At 41.0% G+C, this 16,204-nt stretch overlaps 1 protein-coding gene across 1 annotated transcript; it reads left to right on the top strand.

Moving 5' to 3' along the window:
* The first annotated feature begins 508 nt into the window (after positions 1-508).
* On the top strand, positions 509-14,680 carry LOC128135743 (E3 ubiquitin-protein ligase RBBP6-like). Its single transcript, XM_052774805.1, has 4 exons — positions 509-674; positions 7,044-7,143; positions 9,798-9,834; positions 14,606-14,680. Exons 1-4 carry the CDS (start codon positions 509-511, stop codon positions 14,678-14,680), a joined length of 378 nt encoding a protein of 125 aa, XP_052630765.1.
* The last annotated feature ends 1,524 nt before the right edge of the window (positions 14,681-16,204 follow it).

The following is a 16,204-nucleotide window of genomic DNA, read 5'->3' as shown; positions in this document are numbered from 1 at the left end:
TTATCATCCTTGCCCCTCCTTCAGGCGAGCACTCCAACTCATTAGGCTAGTTAAGGGTCATGCGTGGTTTGTGCTTTCAGAACCTTCGGGAAATGGATCGCTGGGCTTGGAGGTCATTTGGGGAGTAACTCCTCCTTCTCTGCAGACACGACCATTGTTTGATCTTTGGCCATGCATGGTGAGCTGCCCTGCTCAGCATATCAGATCAGCGTATCAGAACACAGAGCTGCACACCCCCCCGGCATGGCCTCCCCATCCTGTTGCTGATGTCTGTGCTGATCTGTGCTGATTGCCTTCTTTTCACCTGTGGTTCCTTGCTATGCAGAGTTCGTCATTACATAGAACTTGCCCCACCGCCATGTTTGAGACATTAACTCTTTCAGTCTCTCACAGGGCCTCTCCCCATCGTCCGCCTGCCCCCCTGGGCTGCGAGGAGGAGCCGGGCGAGCATCGCCTCCATCTGCCACGGTAGACGCTGTCGCGGAACAGGCATCGCCTGGCCGCGACCATGTCGCGTGTCCACTACAAGTTCTTCTCCAGGCTGAACTATGATACGGTCACCTTCGACGGCCTCTACATCTCTCTGCATGACCTCAAGCTCCAGATCATGGGCCGCGAGAAGCTGACGGCGGCCAGCTGCGACCTGCAGATCACCAACGCCCAGACCAAAGAAGGTGCGTGGGGGCAACAGGCACGGGGCCTCGGGGACTGCCCGGCTGGCGGCGTCGCAGACGACCCCGCGACGGCCATGGCCTGCGGGAGCCACGCTCTGCCCTTTGTGGCTCATCCCCACGTAGCATGAGTCAGGCTGGGGGCCATCCCGCCAGCATGCGGGAGGACCGGGAGGGCAAGCGTCGCCAGGGATGAAGCGGGGTGGGAAGCGATAATGTGATTCGGCCACGATTGGTAGCTGTGACTTGTGTTGGGGACCTCACAGAGCTGTTCTTTTGTAGTTGCTGTTCTGACAACTACCTTCAGATCTGTGCTTTAGACGCGGAGCTAGGCACAGAAGAACACGTGGTTGATGGGCAATGTATAGTGCTTACAAAAGTTTTGGTTTCCTGGAAATTCTTCTAGGTAAAATGATAAGGAAATGTGGGAGGAGATCCTTTAATAACAAACCTCAAAGAAATCTTCAGAGAGATCTGGCAGACAAAGCTCAAAGTGATGGAAACAGAACAGATGGCTAGTTTGAAGAAAAAAAAGTGGTCTTGGTGACTTAGTTTTGTCTTCAACTCGTTTTATGCCACTGCATGGGTATATCAGTGATACAGATGCTTCTTGAATCTTCCATAAGGGTGTTTTCCATGGGAAAAGGCAAAAATCCCCCAGTGGTTTTCAGAGCAAAGCTAGAGAGTACATTTCGGTGTAATATGTATGTATGCCAAGTTTTTGGTTTATATGCATAACTGTGAATTTCAGTTTTTATTAATCAGATGTAGATGCTTAAGCTCACCTTCAGAAGATAAAGGAAAAATGTAGACCAGGATATTCTGCCGAAAAGGGATGTTTGGAATTCTTCCGTGTGGACATAAAGGACTGAGTTTTTATAACTTTGCCTGTGCTGGAGTCCTGCCTAAATGTTGAAATGATCTTGGAAAGAACAAAGTGAACCTTGAGTGAAGATGGCCTACTTGCTCAGATTTTTCCAAGCACTCTAAGCCTTTACAGTTCAGTAACTGTTACTTTTCAGAATGGAAATCTAGTAGGAGAAGCAATGTTAATATCAGCTAAAAGGAAACAGGATTTTAAATATCAGTGGAAAAAAATGATGGGAAGGACTCTTTTTAAGATGGTGGGAAGGCAAAATGGATGGTTGGGACTGATTTTAAAAGTAGGGAGGGAGTGTGGGTGTCCTCTTCCAAGCTTACTATGGAGGCATGTTCTATAAAGGCAGAATTGCCTTCCAAAAGCCTCTAGGCCAGAATGATGCATTTAAACTTGCCTCCTTTGAATTTGATCTGGATTTCTTGACCTGTCTTTTGTAATAGGATGTTCTCACAGTATTGTGGAAGAACTGCAAACTCCAGAACTCGGGTCTCTTGAATACTCTTTCCTGCCCTGTACCATTCTGACTCAAAACACTTGGAGAACGTGCAATTCTGCTTATCAGGCAAAATGCAAGAAAATATAAAAGCAAAAATGGGTCTCAGAACTGGTCTTAGATGAATAGTTTTAAGGAAGAATAGTGCTCTTAGAAGACTGTCTCTTGAACGCAGAACTTGCTTGAGTTCAGTGTTGCAGCATGCACTTGACAGTTTTAGTAATGCCACAATGTGATGTCTTCAAAAACACCCACGTGCTAACTGTGAATGAAATCATTTGGCCTCACAGCTGATGTCAGTCTGTCTATCTGTCTACTGGAATGTCTTCAACACTGTGCAAACGTAGCATTTTAGAGAAGACTTTTAAGCAACTTTTAAACCTTGTCCTTCACCGTGGCATTTTGTGTTGCAGTGCTAGTATGGGGGATTGCTTTGATTACACCTCCGAGTGCAATTAGTTCTTGGGCTGCCGTGCAGCATTATTGTGTAGAGCTTTCAGAAAGGGTATGGAGTCCCCTGTTTCCCAGGCTGAGCTGAGGGTAAGTCATGTACCCATTCAAAAAACAAGATGTTACAGTGGAGCTCATGCACTGCCTGTCTGGCAGTCAGCTGCTTGGACTCCATCAGCAGCAGGTTTGGGACCTCTCGGGGGTGTGCTGTCAGCTGGGTTAATGTCCCTTGGCCAGGTGCTTAGGGCAGGCTCCGTTTTGGACATTACCACGTTGCCTCCAGCATTGCTTTCGCTTTCCCAGTCCCATGCTGAAGCAGCGAGCAGTGCCAATAAGACATGAAGGCATCAGGCGGTCTGTATAATCAGATTAATGATTGAAAGTATGTCAGATTTTATTGACTCATCCTTTCAAAGCAATACAGGTGCTCTTTTGGAGCACAGTACTGTATGACAACAATGCAAATGAAAGCTCCATGAACTGGTTGACCTACTGAGCTAGCTCATTGAGGAAATGATGATATACCAGTTGTAGGTGAGATCAGGGATACCTGCTTGGGTGGAAGCTGAAAATCCAGAAATAGTAGTCCAGTCTGTTCATCAGGATGTTTCAAGGCAGTGCTTTCAGTGCAGCTACACAGATGATTTGTTTGTTTGTCGCAAAGCGTGCAAGTGGTGTTGATTAGAAGAGAGCTAAAAACTCACACTGTGAGAAAGCGTATTTTTAAGCGCTAGGGGGAAAAAGTGTTCTTGGGAGTTACCCTCTTTTCTGGTAGAGACAGTCTGGCATGTTAGTAGTCATTGTCAGCTCTTACCCTGCAAATCCTTTCCCCAGTAGCATAATAGCTGGTTGGCAAGGCATCTAAGGCTAGTAAAGGCTTTTCTTTGTCATTTCACATATAGGCTTGCTTTCCAATGACTTCTGTTCTGAAGAGCTTCTGTACTTTATCTGGGTGAAAATACTTCTCTACATAGTGCTCGGAGAGGTGCTTTTGCACTGCTGTCAGACTCCAAATGGTGGATTAAAGCAGGCCGTAAAATAAAGTAGGAGCTTTTTTCAGTAACCTGTTGATAGCATACATATGAGAGAAATTATTAAAGCTAGCAGATTTTCAGAATTATAGGTGAATTTAAAAATGGGATTTTTAAATGGTGCATTCAATGCGAAGCAGAGCATAACCTGAGCTGCTTGTACTTTTTTGCAGGAAGAAGGTTGTGGACACTGATGCAATAGCTGATTTAAGCTTTCTGAGTCCGTATGAGGCAGCAGTCAAAGTAGCTCTTGTTTAACTTGTCTGCCTCCATGAAATACTTCTTTCCCTTGGGTCTTTCAAGCATACTAAATTTCTTGTCTTTTAGACTGTTAGGTCTCTTCTGCTCTTGACTTTAAGATAACATCCAAATCTTCCTTTGCTTTTGCAAGCTTTCTGAGTTAATGGGATCCTTACTTTTAATCACAGGTCAGATTGACAAAAGCCCAGTAGCCCCTTACTGGCCATCACTGCCAGTAAAACAAGTGTCGTGCTATCAGGAAATAGGAATCAACAATGTTGTAACCTCCAGCTTTGCTGAACATTTCTATTGGAGTGCTGCTTGGACAAGTGTGAAAAGTAGCCTTGTTGAGCATGACATGACTGCTCACTTTGCAGATGTGGAGTCATGAGGTGAGGCAGTGTGACACTGCTTTGCAGGTCCTGGTAGTTACTGAGTCTCTGCTAGGGGATGCTGCTGCCCATGGGGAATAGGTTCCTGCTGGGAGACACCAGTTCAGTCTGAGAGCTGTTAGACTAAGCTGGCGTCTGTTAAATTCAAATTGAGAGGGACTTCAGGAATAGTGTGCCAGATTTAGTCCTTCCCTACTTAAAAAAAGAAAAAAGTTGACTTTTTAGTCGACATTGTTTGGCTTCACCTCTAATAAAATTTCATCACCAAAATTAATTCAGTTAATTGAGGCGAAGGAAAAATAAATGTATTAAAGCCAGTTAATATCAGGCCCCTTCACAGAACTAACTCAGCAATGGACTCTGCTGTATGTAAACACTCTTCCACAAATTCTCTGACATGGTGACCAAGCTGGTGGGATACTTCAAGTACCAAATACAAATAGGTGCCGTGATAAGTGTCCTATACAAAGAAAGCCTTTCCTTCACCGAGCTATTGTCACTCTTCAGCTGATGCATTTAAATGTGTACTGATGGACTTTTAAGGTGAATTCATTTTTATATCAGTCTGTTACTAGATGGCTGGAGCTCTCTTCACGGTGCACTTAACGAGCGTATTGAAAACAAGCATATATTGAGAGAGAGAGAGAAATGCATGCAAGGATAGTCTATTCAGAAGGCAGATGTCAATGCTTCTCTTCTAAAGGTCAATGAATTGTCACCAAGTACTAGAAGAGGACTTATTCCTCTTTTTGCATCACACAGCTGTTGGGCATGTTCGAATTGACCTCTGCAGGCTTGCATCATTTGTGAATAAATGCATTGGTTGCTGTCCTCATATATACAGTCTCTTCCTAGGCGAGGTGCTGCCACTTGTAAATCTGCTGCAGAACTAGAACAATCCTCAGTTCAGCACAGGCGTAGCAAACTCCTGCCTTTTTGTGGAGCCACTGTTGCTTGTCCTCTGTCTCTGAAATGTCAGTCCAGCAGTTTGTGATCTGGACCAGAAAGAACGCTCTGTATGACTCCATTCAGCAGGTCGAAACAGCTGGTTTGGGCTTCTAGATCTGCAGCTGCCATGATGTCCCAGTTGCCTGCCTGGGCCTCAGTACTGCTTCAGCTCCTTCTCCATCAAAAAGTCCCAGTGCAGGCCTTTCTTGACAGGTGGCTGTGGAAGGGTTAGAGTTTCGTTTTTGAGAAGAGCTCTAGGGGTTGCTTTCAGGGTATATGACTTCTGTAAAAGCTTTTGTTTTCATCATTAGTAGTCCTTTCTCCTACAATTTGAACCTACTTGGAAGTCTGGGGGAAGCTTGCTGTTCGGTTCCCTAGGGGGGAAGACCAGGAATTAGTTTCAGCTAAATGATTTCTCAGTTTTCTGAAGAAGCATTCTGTCATTTGGAAAGAGAAGTAAAATTTTCATTTCATTGTTGAAATAATGTCTTCTGGTAGGTTTTTGGGGTAAGAGAGGTTCCTGCCTGTAGGAATAATATACTGAAAAATGAAGCATAAATTGTGAAATATTCCTGTTTTGTGTGTGATCACTGAGCAAAACCACCCCGACAGAGCTTGACTAGATATACAGCATCTTTGGTTTTCAGACCATTGTTCTGATTCGGTCTGCAAAGGTAAGAGCTTTTAATGTTTAAAACTGTAGGCAGATTACAGGGAATGGCTGCTGATAGTGATTTAAAATATTTAGTCATATCCAGCTTGTGTAAGGACAATATAAAAACCATTCTCATGGAGAGATCTTTGCATTTTAAGCTTACTCAGTCAAAGTGTCTCAGGTAGTTTGTTTTTTTGTTTGGGCCTTATGTAGAAGGTCAGAAGGCTTTCCTCCTCTTCAAAGACGAACATGGTGTAAGCCAAGGCAAAGCATGGGTAGCTTCAGGCACACACTCTTTTCAAAAGGCTTTTCACGGCTGTCTTCATAAGGAATTTCGTTTGAGTCTCTCTGCTCTGCAAAATGAATCGCAAGAATTCATAGAATCCTAGAATCGTGGAGTGGTTTGGGTTGGAAGGGACCTGAAAGATCATCTAGTTCCAACCCCCCTGCCATGGGCAGGGACACCTTCCACTAGACCAGGTTGCTCAAAAGCTCAGGGACAGGGCATCCACAACTATTGACATCCAATTCACGTCCCTTGGGTTAATTCAAACGAGATGATAAGCTTCAGAGGGGAGATAGCACTTTAGTTGGAGCCAATTCTGCCCTACTTGTGAAAGCAAGCTCAAAACCCCCCCAAATTTCTGTGATCCAAATACTAGCATTGCCAGTTTTGTTTCCATTTACATGTAAAGCGGTGTTGTTGATGGATTAAGCTCCAAGGAATAGACAGAGATGGCAGGCTCTCTTCTGTGTTCTGTCAGTCTTGACCACTAGCAGCACAGGGGAACTGATACAGTTAACAGCTCTGAAAGCAATGGTGCAGAGTTGTCATGCTTTAGCTGAGGGCCTCTTTTGTTGCAGGACAAGCTAGTCAGACTTCAGAATCTGGTTTATGCAGGTGAGACTTTGCTGTGGTTGGTTTTTCTCCAAAGGTCTATTGGTTTTGTAGCCTAACAGAAGCAAAAGCAACTTAAGCTAGATCAGGAAAGAACCTCATGCATTAGCAGACTCCGCTTCAGTGACCTTTGAGACCATTTTGCTGTTGGCATTCCAGCCATTTTAAAAACATGAAAAAGATTGTGCTGCTTGTGTTTGATTATCAAACCTGACGATTTCTTGAAATGTACTTTCAGTGTGTTGGGACGATCAAAGCGCAATGTTACATATCAAATTTTGCTTTTCTATCCATAAAGGGATTCTCTGAAATGTTGTGTAATTATGTATTGATATACGTTCTCGTAAACTGGCAAATTCTTTTTCTGTATTGATGTTGTTTTCAGAATACACAGATGGTAATGCCCTGATTCCTAAGAACTCATCGGTAATTGTTAGAAGAATCCCCGCTGGAGGAGTTAAAGTCACCAGCAAAACCTGTGTTATGTAAGTATCCATAAAGCATTGTATTCTTGGTTAGGGGTTTCAGCGCATTAACTTTTAAAATTGATATTAGTTTACAAGAGACATTCAGATTGTATCTTTCTTGTTAAAGCTGCTGTTAATTTTTGTTGTCATGGGCTAGATTTTAATGTATCTGTCCCCAAGTAGACTTACATGTTTTGGCCTGCTGGGAGATGGGGTTCAAACTGCAACAATGGTAGCTTTTAAGATGATTCCATTGGGTTTGTTCTTGGGGTTGATTCTTCTGAGAGCCAAGTTGTAGATCCCATTTCCTCTGCGTGGAGAGATTCCTTCTTTTATGTGTTTGATTTTATTGCTTTTATAGTAAAGACAGATAGGCATTCTTGTGTAAACTTATAATTTGTTCCCACCTCAGAAGAGTCTGATAGTCAAACACTGACAATTTCTTGCATTTGGGGGAGGCAGGGTGGGATATGGCAGGTATTCTTACTCCCCAAATCTGGGTGTTTTGCGTACTAGGCACAGAGGAAAGACCAAGGGTTGCCAGCTGGCAAACCATGCAAACCAGAAGTTCCATTCATAAGTGATTCCTATTAGTTTCCTAAAGACAATGTCCACTTCAGGCAAGAGAAAAAGAACACTATCCTAAAGTGTATCACCTTTTGAGCGAGTACAACAAAGGAATAGTTAACCCTTTCCAAACTTGAAACTCAGTAAGCAGTTCAGCACGTTACCAAGTGTTACTAGTTATCTAAGTCTGTTTTTACCCTAAGTTGATATCAGTGCTCCAGGTTTTCAATCTATATTCCTAAGATTTATGGAGGACAGAGAATCGGATGTATTGGTTAAACTTACAGCTATCCAAATGCAATGCTGACTGCAGGATTATTGCTGTCAGGTATGTATTCAGCTACATTAGCATTGTTTGAACATTCATGTTTTCCAGCCTTCTTAAAGAGACGCCTCTCCCCCACAATTAGTCGTTATTATTAGCTTGTGGTTTTGCCATGTCTTTCTCATGTTGGTTCTCAGTCAATACAGTAGACTGATGAGTTACTGTGTGTCTCGAAAAAACAGTACAGCAGCATCCTGGTACCTGTGAAGCATTTGCGAGCAAAAAACCCTGAATTGATGTGACTCTGCATGTAAACTTTGGGCATATTACTTCAGTAGTTGTTGCAGTGCTTTCAGGCACTACCTAGGCATTCAGGACGCCACAGTGTTGTGCTTATAACCATGGCCTTGTTTTGGGGGTTAATTTAAATATGTGTGCTTAGTGCCGCCCTGTCAATGCATCCTCTGTTTCTGGTTGGCTGGCGCTCTCTCCTGGTATCATAATACTGCCCTGAAATGAGAGGAGAGATGCTGCTAGCATCAAAGATCAAACAAAGACCTGTATGTGGGGATAAGGAAAGAATGGCACTGCTGTTGTAGTGTTGAAAATGAACCAGGCAGATGAGCTTTCTATTCCTTCAGCTGGAAACATTGCAGAAACAACTTGGTAGAGTGGTTAATGTTTGGGAACGAGGAATGTATGCTATAATGGTGGAGAGGCCTTCAAAAATGTGTTACTCACCTTGTTGCATGTTCTTCAAGGTAAATGGGTGAAGAAACCATTGTGTGGTAATCTAAAGTATTTCCCTGTACTTTCTCATCTTCAGGAGGTACGTGGCTGTACTTGCGAGCCTGGTGGTATTCTAGTAGTGGCAGGAAGCCTGAGCCTTTCTATTTGTACATAAATTCCACAGCAGCCTTTGAATTGTCTCTGCTCATGGGACACTTTGGATGACGTAGGAATTGTTTGTTAACTAGATCAAGGGCTGCACATCTGATTCATGATGAGTAGCACGCAGATACAGATCAATAAGTGTGTGGAATCTCAGCAAGTTTTCAAATGTAATGACTATTGCCAAAAAGATTGTAGCCTTTTCAAGATTACCTTCAAGCAACTTCTGGCAAGTAAGACCTTTTCTTTTTTGTCACAGGGCTCCTAAATCACACCAAACCCTAGAAACTGCTTTCAGGTGACATTTCTGCTACTATTTTTAGTCAATATTGCATGTGTAACACATTTAGTATTTTGGCACTTCCATGGCTAAATGTAGTAGCTATCTGAATACAGTGCTTGGGCTTTCACAAAGAAACTCTGTTCTAAAGCCTATGCTGCTGCCATTTTTGTTATTTCTTTGTCAGATGACCGACTGTTTTCTCTGAAGTAAACTTGCACTTCAAAGTGTCTAGAACGTCAGTGTTCTTTCTTGGAAATTACTGTATCTGGTACCCATTTGTAATACTAGATATGTACAGATTGGTTAAAGTTGCCTTTGTATTTTGATAGTTGATAATATTTAAGAACACCAAGCTGTAACACAGACTTCATCTTTTTGATACTTACGCAGCAGAGACAAAATACCTGAGGACTTCCTCTTGCACTGTTGTGTTCTATATCTGTACATCTTAATTTGTGACAAAGTAGGAACGGGATTTGGGTTTTTTTTTAGTTGCACTGAATGTACCAAGAGAGAACAGTTTAGGTATATGAATAAATTTCCACATTCCCTAGACTATCAGAACATAATGTTTTGATGTTCAGGTTTTATAATCTGTTGTCACTGCTTTATGCTGGGTACAAGTGCTTTACCTGAAATTCTGATCACCTTTATTTCTTCTTCCAGAAGTCGTACCGAGCCAGTGAGTGGAACATCAAAAGCAGTATGTAAAAACACAATCTCACACTTTTTTCTACACACTGCACTTAATTCTAAACAACGTAGCCTTGTATTAATTTTCCAGACATTAACTAATTATATATTCCAGTAAAACCTGGTGTATGTTGTAAAGACAATGTCTTTGATTCAGCATAGGAAAAACTGGGTAATGCCATCATTTGCACAGTCCTAATGTGAATATTGGTATTTGTGCCTAGTGATGCATTGCATTTCATATTGAATATGCTAGAATATTTCCTGTATGACTTTGTGTTGTACAGGTAATGTATGATCGCTTTTAGATCATGTAGGTCCGAGGTTTGCACAACTGAACATGGTGCCCTGTTCTACATCTGTGTATAGCTAGTAATGCATATGTTTGTACAGGTTGTTTTGTGCTTTTTGTTTCTTGGAATCCAAATTGTTTGGAGTGAATTTTCTGCCATTTCCACATTATATCACTTAGCATTTTTTTTTAAATACTCTTTTTGCCTAATGGATTTTGAAAATGTTATCAAAACCCACTGAGAAACCACTGTGCTTAAACTTGGTACTGTTTCTTACTTTTGACCTGGGGGTTCAAACAAATACCCAAACCAACACATCCCATACGTTTTGAGGACAGTCATGTGCAGCTAAATGTTTCCTTTTCATGTCCTTAAATGCTTGGGTATTTGTTCCTAAAAGTGTGTAATTGAAGTGTAGAATTATTTGGGCCCCTCTGAGTACATGTATGTCTTTGAGAGATTGCCATGAATTTAAATATGGTTGCTACACAAAGTGGTATTCTGAAGTTCTGCGTTTCATCTTTCCACTCTATCTGATGAAGCAGTTTAGTTTAATAGTTTGTCTGCAAATGAAAATATCTAAAACCCAGTGTACAGGTTTTGGCACAAGGTTAGAGCCTGGTGTATTTGTGGGTAAAATCCCTGTCATTTTTCTGAACTTCTGCCTGCAGTACTTTTTTGGATCTGGGTGGCTTCGGGGTTAGATGCTGCTTTGATTTCCCAAAGGTTAAGCCTTTCTTTAGTATACCCCCACTCTGAATTTCCATTTGGAAAAGGGGCAGCATTTTTCTTCAGGTTAGAAAACACTGTCATTCGGCTGCTAAACTAGAGATAATTCACACAAGGAAATACCTAACTGGTAATGGTCTAGATCTGGATTTGCGACTTGGGTCAAAGGCTAGGTGTAACTGTGCTTTTCAAAATAGCCCTTATAATGTAAAAATTCCTATTTGTTGGGGTTTATTTTTCACCTTTAAGTATAACTGCTTTTTCTTCACTAGAATGGTGTGAGGCTTTGCACTAACCCTGGATCATTGGATCTGATCACTTGATCAGCTGTTTGGGTAACTTAATCTAGAAATTCATGAACTCTGGGGTTGTGTTCTGTGAAGAATACAGCCTCTGATTCTCGTGGAATGGTATACAATGAACTTAAAATGGAAAGCTTCTTGTATGTTGGTGTAAAAACACCAAGTCAAAATCTGACATTCATAATTCTATCACTGATTGGCTCAAATTCCTTTTTGGACATGAATGCCTCTCATTGTGAGCCCAGTGACCCTAGTAGTTAATGTAATGCATTTATGTAAACCACATTTATAGTATTTGATCTAATTGAGATGGGTGTTTATTTCTTGGAAAGAGTTATTTTTCTCTTTGTTTACTAGCTTGTGTATAAACACAAATCACATCTTCATAAATAAGGTTGATATTCTTTCAGCCTCGTGTGTTCCCTGGCGTCTTTGTATTACATTTCTAAGTAGCATCTTACCATAAGCTCACATAGATGTCTCAAAAAAAAATTTTTTTTAAAAAGGAAAAATCCTGGAGTGGGAGGGAAGACTTAGTGTTAGTTAGAACTAATTAAAAGGAAGACAACACAAAACTGTTCCCTTCTTGTTTGCTTTGAGTGTACCTGATGTGGGTTGTGGGTAGCCACAGGGAGGGTGGAAGCCTTTTACAAGTCCTCTCTCTCACACACGCACACACAGAGTAAAAGCACTGCAGCCTCAGGTGCTTCTAGTGTTGGAGGCACAGTTAGCTTTCTTCTTAAAGCTAACTCAGGTCTTGGTCTAAAGTGTGTGTGTGGGTTTTTTGTTTTGTTATTTTAAATAAACATCTTTCTGCATGTATTTCAAAGAAAACCTGGATCTTATTGTGGTCTGAATAAACCACTGGGAAGGCTTGCCAATTATTGTTGAACAGTAAAGCAGCAATGTTAAAATCAGTTCAGATTTTTTTTTTAAAAAGGATGCAGAAAAACTTATACTTTGAATATTTCTTAATTGTCTTGCTCTTATGTTAGGTGTCATTCTACACTTCCAAATCTGTGCTGCTGTCCTACTGTTACTACGGCCAAATCAAGAAAGTGAATCCTATTTGTTTTCGTATTCCTATTTCAGCAACTGCAGGGATCTGTAGTTGGGATTAGTCCTCAGAGTTTGCAGAAATGCAGAGAGTCATGCGCATTGTTTTGGCACCGTCAAGCACAGCTGTGATCCTTCCTGGCTGAATTTTGAGTTTAACCAAGCTACTGGGTTTTAGGAAACCACTGTAATTTAAATGCAGCACTCCAGCAGTGAGATTAGCCTTTTCCTCCTATTTTCTGTCCCCTTTCCCACTTGCTTTATGTGAGTTTCTGTTTAGTCTTCTGTTTGAAATGGGAGTTAATACATTGACTGTTGATTCTGGGTTTTTGAGGGTTTTCTTTATTTGCTTACTTTTGGGTTTTTTTCGGTTTGGGTTTTTTCCCCCAATTCTTCTGCAGTATTACCTTAGGGTTGTATACAAGTTTCACGGAGGTGTTGTTTCTATCTGACCGATTGGAGGGACTGGCAGGAAATACTTCAGCAGACATTTAAAGGAAAAAAACAAAGACACAAGAATGTAGGATCATTGGAAGATGGTCATTGGGCAAATGTACTAAATAGTACATTAATTTTCTATTTGCTGCTTTTGGTAACTGTTCATAGAAAGGAGTGCTTTCATCTCCTTTAAGAAATAGACTGTTGCCTGCAGGCCATATAATAACTGCTTCCTAAAAAAAGACAAGAACTAATTAATAGTTTATTAACTGTTATGTTTCAGTAACTGGTCAATACTAGACTGTTTAATGTCAGACTCCAATAGAGAGCTTTCCTAATTCCTTGTTTGCTTCTGAAAACCCGCAAAGTGATAGTGGTTGTGCCTGCCATGAGAGAACATAGGCCTGTTTTTCCACATGTGAAGAAGGGTGGCATGTGGAGCATGAAGCTTCAAAATACTTGATCAGACTTCCGTTTTGACAGAAGTGGGTACCAAATGTTGTGAAGGGAAGGAAAGTTGAATCTTCTGGTAAGATTTGCAGTGGAAAGAAGGTCTCTTGTTCCAGATCTGGGTGCTCCTCTCCAAAGGCACATTTTCAAGACTTTTTTAGTTAGTGTTAGAGTAACGTTGTCTGTGCTTTCCTAAACATCTAGAGAAGACATGATTAACTGGAGTGAGGAATCATCTTCTGCATGTAAATATTTTGTCCCCAGAGTCTGCTAAAACTGCTCTCTTGAATTCTTCCACTACATTGGGTAATAAAGGACAAGGGCTTTTTTCCAGCGAAGGGTTTTAATCTCTCTTCTGATCCATTTAGTGACATCTTGAGGAGAGCTGTTCCGTTTACGCTGTGACACTTTATTCTACATTTTTGAACAACTGAAGACCTAATAAGCAGTGATTCAGGTGTCTTTCTGATAATGTTTTGCTAGTGTAAGCTTAACTGCTGCTTGTGGCATAATATAATTCCATATTCTGGAAAAGGAACAAGCTAAGTGTTACCCTGTTTACTTGTGGAAAAACAGCATTTCACTATTAGTTCTCAATAGACGCTGCAGCCTATCACAAACTAGTGGCCTGAGGGCTTCACTCCTGCAGGGTGTTCCAGGAGGTAGGTGGGAGGGAGGAGTGTGGTTGCAGTGGAGAAAAAAATTACAGGACTGTGCTCTGACTCCATGTTTTCATCATCATTAAAAATTGGTTTTGCTCTGATAGTAAGGAGCATAATATTAAATTCTCACACTTCCCAAACTAATTTGGATAGTATGGCCTGTGGTCTAATAAAATACAAGACATCAGTATTCTCTGTTTTTGTAGGCTGCTCTGTCATGGTAAACACCTTTATTTCACTAATTTGAGCAGTCTGTTTTTTTCTAGACAAAGTGGTGGTGTACTTTTACGGCTGATGTTCTGGATTGGTGGTTTTATTTGGGTGTTGTGGGGTATGGTGAGTTTGGCATTTTTAAACTTAGTGACAGGAGGGGCAGAGTTCATGGTTGAGGGCTGATATGCCTGTGCTTGATTTTGCCAGGCAGCTACTGCCTTCATAAAAGCATAACTGTGTGCATTTATAAGTGATGAGATGTTAACTGATTAATTTACAGGCTACACTGCAAATAAGTTTCCTGTAGTGATGCTTCCTTCTCAAATAAACTGAAATCCTTTTTAGCTGAAAATTGACAGATGTGAGCATTTGACAAGGGTCCGTCTCTGAGATATTGTGGAGCAGTAAGTTGATGTCGTGCGGGTTTGGTTATTTTAGTTTCTTCTCATTAACCACACAGGCACTCTGAAGGTGCCATAGGTTTGGACTTTGAGCAAACACAAATTACACGGGGTTGGCAGTGCCCCTGTCAGTGACACTCAGAGGATATAGTGCAGACTCTCAGACTACAGTAGACGTTAACTATTGCTATGTTTTGACTGTAGAACTTGAATATGTGTTTAATTTTTTGTGAACAGATAGATGACTCTCCTGCATCTCTTTCTGTGGCCCACCTTGCTAAGGTATATATATATTCTTGTCAAATTCTTTAAAAAAAAGGTGTTTGCTTTGTTTTTTAAAATCTTATACTGTGATCTGTAGCTGGATAACTGTTGTAATGGAAACAAAACTTTAATTTAATTTTTATTAATTTAAAGTATTAATTTTAACTTTAAAATGTGTGTCTATTTTGGTACTACTAAAGAGTAGTTCCCACTTTGGGAAGATAGAAGGGGAGTACCTTATCAGCCTCAACGTAATGTTGCACTATTACTCATGTTCCAGACACAAAGAAGTAGCACTTCAGGAGCTGTTTACCATTTCTCATATGTTTCATTAATTTTGCATTGGAAACTAACAGTTTTTACAGAAGAATTTAATTGGCTGTAAGTTACGGACATTTGGAGGGGGGAGTGTGCAACAGCCAAAAGAGAATCGTTTCTCTAACACGGACAATTGCATGGCTGTTTTTGAATTTCTAGTCATTAAAGTTACAGATCCATTCTTTTAATGCTGCACAGTTTCATAAATACTAGTATATAGATAGTGGACAACATCATCTAATTTGTTTGAATGCAGACTGTGTAAAGTGTGAAAATGTACCTGATTGTTTATAGGAATATACCAATGTGTATGTGTGGCATATTAGCAGATGTGACCTTCTGGAACTGTTGTAATGCCATGTTTTGCTATGGAACTGCTTGCATTTTTTGCTCAACAATGTGTACCTTCCTCTGGGAAAGCACTACTGGCTGCACTTTGTGAAAAGGCATAGTGCTAGCCAATGAAATAACTAGTCTTTAAAGTTACAAAGCTTAGAGAGGGCAGGGCCTAATGCAGAGGAGCTAGTTCTTTCTTCTGAAAAGGAAGGCTGGAGTTCATTTCCAAGAAAGAGGAATCTCTTCACACTGGTCACTTCTTTCCCCTCTCACCGAAGAAATTAAATTGTGTGCATTTGGGGGGGGGGGGGGGGGAAATGTTTGGAATGTAGCCACCAAAAGAACTTGGTCTCCATTAGTGCTGTCCCTAAACGTGTCCTTGGTTCTGTAAACTTATGCCAAATTTTACGCTAAAATGTGAAGCAGCGCCCTTGTGGTGTACACATTTAACCTTCTGAGAAAATTTCAGTATTTCAGAAAAATACAGGAACATAATGTAAAGCAGCTCAAACCTGTTACTTACTCTAACCTGTTCAGTGCAGACTGGCTTGGCACGGAGGTGATGTGTTAAGAGTTTTCGGGTTTATTATTACTACGTGAGAAATGCCATATTTGAATTTTGGTCTATTCCTACTAATGTGTTGTGGGTTTTGGATGTGTTTTGTAAACTGTTTGGGTTTAAAGAAATTAGTCAAGTATCTGTAAAGTTTTCTGTAAATGTTAATGGAAATGATTTCATAGGTGTTGATCTGGATTATGTTACTGTGGAGAAAAAACCCGGTGTCTATGAAACATCCATTTAATAGAATGTTGAAACTAGCTGGATGCTTTTGGCAATGACTGCATATAAAAACAAAACCATGAGTGGTTGATCTGAGTGGTTGATCTGAATGCTAGGTGCTTGAAGGTCCACATCAT

The sequence above is a fragment of the Harpia harpyja genome, chromosome 24 (genome assembly GCF_026419915.1).
Source record: "Harpia harpyja isolate bHarHar1 chromosome 24, bHarHar1 primary haplotype, whole genome shotgun sequence".
Classification (NCBI taxonomy): domain Eukaryota; kingdom Metazoa; phylum Chordata; class Aves; order Accipitriformes; family Accipitridae; genus Harpia; species Harpia harpyja.
Note: the sequence above shows the minus strand (reverse complement) of the source record. Positions and strands in the feature narration are given on the sequence as shown.